At 46.4% G+C, this 5,520-nt stretch overlaps 1 protein-coding gene across 1 annotated transcript; it reads left to right on the top strand.

Annotated features, from left to right (window-relative positions):
* Positions 1-3,736: 3,736 nt before the first annotated feature.
* N7487_005303 (zinc-dependent alcohol dehydrogenase) lies at positions 3,737-5,300 on the top strand (the record flags this gene model as incomplete). The annotated part of the gene is made up of 5 exons (XM_056873050.1): positions 3,737-3,848; positions 3,927-4,022; positions 4,097-4,324; positions 4,390-4,970; positions 5,022-5,300. 5 exons carry the CDS (start codon positions 3,737-3,739, stop codon positions 5,298-5,300), a joined length of 1,296 nt encoding a protein of 431 aa, XP_056730770.1.
* Between the last annotated feature and the right edge of the window lie 220 nt (positions 5,301-5,520).

The following is a 5,520-nucleotide window of genomic DNA, read 5'->3' as shown; positions in this document are numbered from 1 at the left end:
ATCAACGGAAGCCCTCAACGTAAGGAAGCCTTCCTAAATACCCAGCCTAGTAATACGCTCCGGCTTCTTCTAATCCAAGATGTTCGTACACGGTGGAATTCGACATTTCTAATGCTCCGACGGGCGAAGAGGCTTCATATCGCATTCAACAAGTTCTGTTCCGACTATGATCAACACCATTTTACATTAAGTGCAGAGGGGTGGCGACAGATTGACTATTTACTTTGCATTCTTCAGCCCTTTTTCACGCTCACTACGCTAGTTTGTCGTACTAAAGACTCGAGTATCCACCTTATCTTTAGGATTTACAATAAGCTCTTCGATCATCTTGAAAGATCAATAGGTCAGCTTCGTCGAAAGAAGGTTCCCTAGAAACAGCTAATGCTTTCCTCCCTCGATGCTGCGAAAGAGAAACTGAAGAAATACTACGGCGAGACAGATGGTATCGAAGGCAATCTCTATGCAATTGGGACGATCTTAGCGCCGTCGAGCAAGATAGAGTTCTTTTCAACAAGTAATTGGGACCCAGATCCTAAGACAGGAAAGGACTATAGAAAAGAATACCGCGAGAGTCTTCAGTCTTTTTTTGAGAGATACAGCCAACGTATACCATCAGAGATGATGCAATCTGATAGCCAGTTATTCACAACTGAATCGGAGCTTGAGAAGGCTCTTAACGGCGATTCTTCACAACGATTAACTGCTCCGCAGTACGACGAGCTCACCAAATATCTCCAGAGTGGTAAGTAAGTAAGCCTACTTTATAAATCATATAACTAACCTTACCTAATTAGAAACTATTAAAGGATCTATTCGGATCTTCTGGAAAGATCATCAGAGGGAATTCCCTATTCTTGCAAGCATTGCCCGTGATATCATGTCAATTCCAGCGACTGGTGCCGGAGTTGAGCGTCTTTTTAACTCTGCCCGCGATATATGCCACTACCGCCGGGGGTCGTTAAACCCAGAGACTGTTCGCGATATTATGTTATACATGTGTACAACAAGATTCGATATCAAGGAGGAGCAGCGGCTGATTCTCCAAGAGTATCTTTTAGACCATAAGATAGCCGCTTCGACCGAAGCACTTAATGTCCAGACACATGCTTTCGAGGCTATTAGTGATGATGAGGAGGATGTCGAGATACGTCTTGATGCAACCCCGGACGCACCGCTACTCTCAGTAGTCGCCGCTGGAAAGCGGCCTGCGGTTAATTCTGACGATGAGGAAGAATCTGATGCCGATGAATTTGCGGATCTAGATAAGAATAGGGCATCACCCTTACCTGACTTCCCTGATACGCAGCATCGTGCATCCGGTAGAATAAGGAAGAAGTCGAGACTACTAGATGGGTATATAGCTTGATTACTTGAATCTTGACTCTTGAGAACTATAACCCGACACTGAACTATAGATATAATATAAACCATTGATGATTGAAAGTTGAAACCCTAATTCGACGCTGAGCCAGTGAACCCATAATATGCACTAAATCCTCCTGTAAGGGCATACATTAATGAAGTGTTGTTTTATAATTACGAGAGAATACAGCCTATTTCTACATAATTTATGTAGTTGACCCCAAGTCACGTTTTTTACCTATTTGTCATGCTTGTTGAACCTCAGGTTCACCCGCGGGTAACCTCCATGAGGTTCGGTCCAAGATAGAACCGCCCGGAGGTTCTAGGTCATGGAACCTTAACCTCCGGGTGGGTGAACCTCCTTGAGGTTCGTGAGGTTCACCCGTGGTTCCTGGCCAGGTCTACTCGTGGTGGAAGGCTGCGGCAGGCTCACATATGAAAGAAGCTCCTTGGCGCACCCTGCAGCCGCAGCCGCAGCATAATACTGCCATGTGTCGTTCTTGTGAGAGTCAGCATAGTCAGAGACGCCCCTGATAGCGATGCATAATTACCCCGTCGCTATACCCTCCGCTTCCATTTCGAAGCACAAGATATCGCCAACCACCCTCCGATCTACTTTTGCTGCATTTAACGCGCTCCTCATAACTTGATCTCCAGGGGAAATAAGTCCACAATGAATTTTGGGGATCGGCTTCCGATTCTGACGATGGACCAGTTTCGTTATGTCACAGAGCTAACAGGTGGCTTAGTGAGAAACATGACGATATTCCGACTGGAAAAGCTCATCCGCCTCAATGGGCCGTTAGTAGGAATCTCGAAGATTGTCACTTTTCTTAAACATAAATGACATGAACTCGGGAATCTTGCTCGGCGAGATACGTTGATCTGACCGCATAATATTCACAGCACTTCTCAAAATCTTAGATAGCGACCAAAGAAATCCTTTCAGAACGATGTCATCGTCCGTGCTCTTAGCCAAGTCGTATTGGACCACGCCGCCATGCTGGGCCATCTGACATACTGACAACAACGTCACCTAAGCGAATATCATCCTTTGCGTTTGGTACGCCTCCCCCGATCCCGATCATCAAGCGAACTCGTGACAGGGCGCAGTATCTGCAGTTACCAGGCAACCAAGCCACAACAGAACGGAGCGGCGACCAAGACCAGGCAGACGCGGAGGAGGGGGTCACACGTATACAGCATTAGGACTGGTACAGGCGAGGTAGTGAATCATCGAATCGAGGATGGAAGCCATCGGGGGAAGCATATAAGCAGGACAATGGGGGGCATTCGCAGAACGAGTGCATAAATTATGTAGGTTGAGTGATCCCTTTGTGAAGGAATCATTTGTATCGCGTCGCTCGGAAGCATGATGTTTCAAAGTCGGTCAATCCCATAGCGCCACTACGTAAGAACGCCGAATTGTCATGATCCCAAAACTTGATAGAGGGCAAACGGGGGTTCAACCGCGGCATGCGACCGAAAAGAAAATGGGGTGGGTGGGGCAGACGGCGATTCTGGCGGAACGAAATTGCAGAGGCGCAGCGATAAGTGCAAGACAGAGAGGGAGGAGGGATGGAAAAGTGAGAGAGGGGGAGGACAAGCAGCGAAGACGGGTCTTTCAAGTTGGGAGCATTGACATTACGTGACGGCGAAATGAGGCGCTAAACCCAAGAGGCAAAAATAACCGGATACAGTAATTCACAAGTCCTCCGTTTACGATTTAAAAGCAAAGACGTCAAAAAAGAAAAAAAAAAAAGATCGTCCCATGAAGGCTCGGCCGGACGGAAAAGGCAATTAAAAGGTCCGACGTGAACACGAAAAACACCTCAACTGCTGTAGCAATCGCGTGGAAGGAGGGGCAGAGATACTATACTACATGTATGGCATTTTCGTGTAAAATACGTCAGGCCGGGTCACCTGACACCTCGACACACCCACCTTTGAAAACCATCACCCTTTGGTGTTGAGGGTATTGACCATCAGTCATTAGTGGTCTTTCAGAGGTCTATTCCCATTGATGAGTTTGAAATATGGAAGCCATCAGAGCCCTAACCAGTCTAGAACCACGTAAAGGCGATGCGTCTCGCTTACATCTCAATGTTCAACATGTATGACGCCAAGATGATTCACAATCTAAACTCACCCCTTCGCTTTCAAGATTTGGCCGAGATACAATCATGGTGATGTAAACACGGTGACATACGAATGATGTCAGGAAACCTGAAGACGCCTCGTAAGACAAATATATAACCCTCCTTCATATGCTTTAAACGAGAAGACGCTTCGCCGAAGACCAATAATCAAAACGAAAATAAATCATAACATTCGGAAAATTAATTTGTGCAGAAATTCTTGGTGGACAGACACAATGTCTACCTCGATCACCACCGACGTTAGCAACTATGGGGCCCAGGGATATGGCGACCTAAGCCATAGTATGAAAGCCTTAACCTGGCAAGGAAAGAATTCGGTTAAAGTTGGTCAGTCATGTTGCCCATCACAACCTTCATATCAATCTCTCGAAATAATTAGACTTTTTTTCTTATACAGTCTGTTAGTGGAGACGGCTCGCCCGACGATCATCGATGAAGGCGATGTCATACTTAAGGTGACGGGCAGCACTATTTGCGGGAGTGACTTACACCTGTTCCACGGTATGTAGGGACTTCTTAACAGTTAATGAAATATTACTGGGTCTGATCATGCGATATCCGCTATCAATTTATAGAGGCCATCCCGGATCTCCAGAAAGGTGATATCCTCGGCCACGAGTTCTGCGGTATCATTGCAAGCGTGGGTCCGGCAGTCAAAAATGTTAAAGTTGGCGACCGCGTGGTAGCATCCTTTCAAATTGCCTGTGGGCAGTGCTATTATTGCAAAAAGAATTTGTCGTCAATGTGTGAGCGGACGAATTCGAGCGAGGATGCCAGTCAGCTATATGGACGTCGAACAGCTGGTAAGTTTCCTCTTTAAACGGCTGTGCTGATGCTAGAGAGGCTATTATACTAAGGCCCGTCTTAGGCATGTTTGGATACTCCCACTTCACAGGGGGATTTGCTGGTGGGCAAGCGGAATATGTTCGCGTCCCTTATGGTGACGTGAATCTCCTTCAGCTGCCTGACGACGTCCCTGATGAAAAAGGTCTCTATCTTTCCGATGTGCTAGCAACATCTTGGAACGCCGTTGTTGATACTGGTGTTGAGGAGGGTGAAACTGTTGCAATCTGGGGAGCTGGCCCAATTGGACAAATGGCAGCTGAATTTAGCTTCTTTAACGGTGCCAATAGGGTTATACTTATTGACGGCGGCCATGGAAAATGGCGGTTAGACTTCGTCAAGAAGCTTCTACCTAAACTCGAGACAATCGAGTATACGAATCTCCCAAAGGGCGAGTCTGTTACCTCAACTCTGAAGAAAATGTGCGACGGCCGTGGGCCTGATGTAGCGATTGAGTGCGCAGCTGGTGAGTATACGAAAGGATGGGCTCATTACTTTGAGAGATTGCTAGGGATGGAAACGGACACGTCTGAGCTCATTAACGAGATGATTACCTCTGTCCGAGGGTTCGGGCGCTGTGGTATCACGGGCGTATATGCCGGTTATGTATGTGGCACCTTTCCTATGGTAAAACAATTTCCTAACGTGGTAATGCAGTGTAATCACTTCAATGTCGGATCTTTGATGGAGACCGGGATCCGTCTCATTGGCAATGGACAAGCCCCTGTGCAAAAATACTGGAAAGACCTCTTGAAGTATGCTCAGCAGGAAAAGATCCATCCCCTGCATATGGTCACCCACCGGTTCAAGCTCGAGGATATGGAGACGGTCTACGATTTGTTCAACAAGCGTGACCCAGGTATGCAGAAGGTTTTTGTCCAGACAAAGTTTTCCGCCCCTCCAGCCCGTGGGTCACCTTTGTTAACAGAACTTTGAGCTTCACTACGTTGGATAAAAGTTTTACTGCCAAGTTCTAACGTTTCATATGCGGTTAGTCGCTCAAAAAAATTGTGAAAAATATGCTTAAAAACCATATTGCAGTAAAAAATGGAGATATTTTGAAAATGCTCAACTGAAATTGAGGGAGCGTGCTACATGCAGTACTTTTCGAAATCAGCTATACCTCCAAACTCTTGCTTCTTGATTTGGGGAAATT

Source organism: Penicillium crustosum (assembly GCF_028827405.1).
Source record: "Penicillium crustosum strain IBT 35664 chromosome Unknown utg000002l_segment0_segment0, whole genome shotgun sequence".
In the NCBI taxonomy this organism is placed as follows: domain Eukaryota; kingdom Fungi; phylum Ascomycota; class Eurotiomycetes; order Eurotiales; family Aspergillaceae; genus Penicillium; species Penicillium crustosum.
This window is presented reverse-complemented; position numbering and strand designations above follow the sequence as displayed.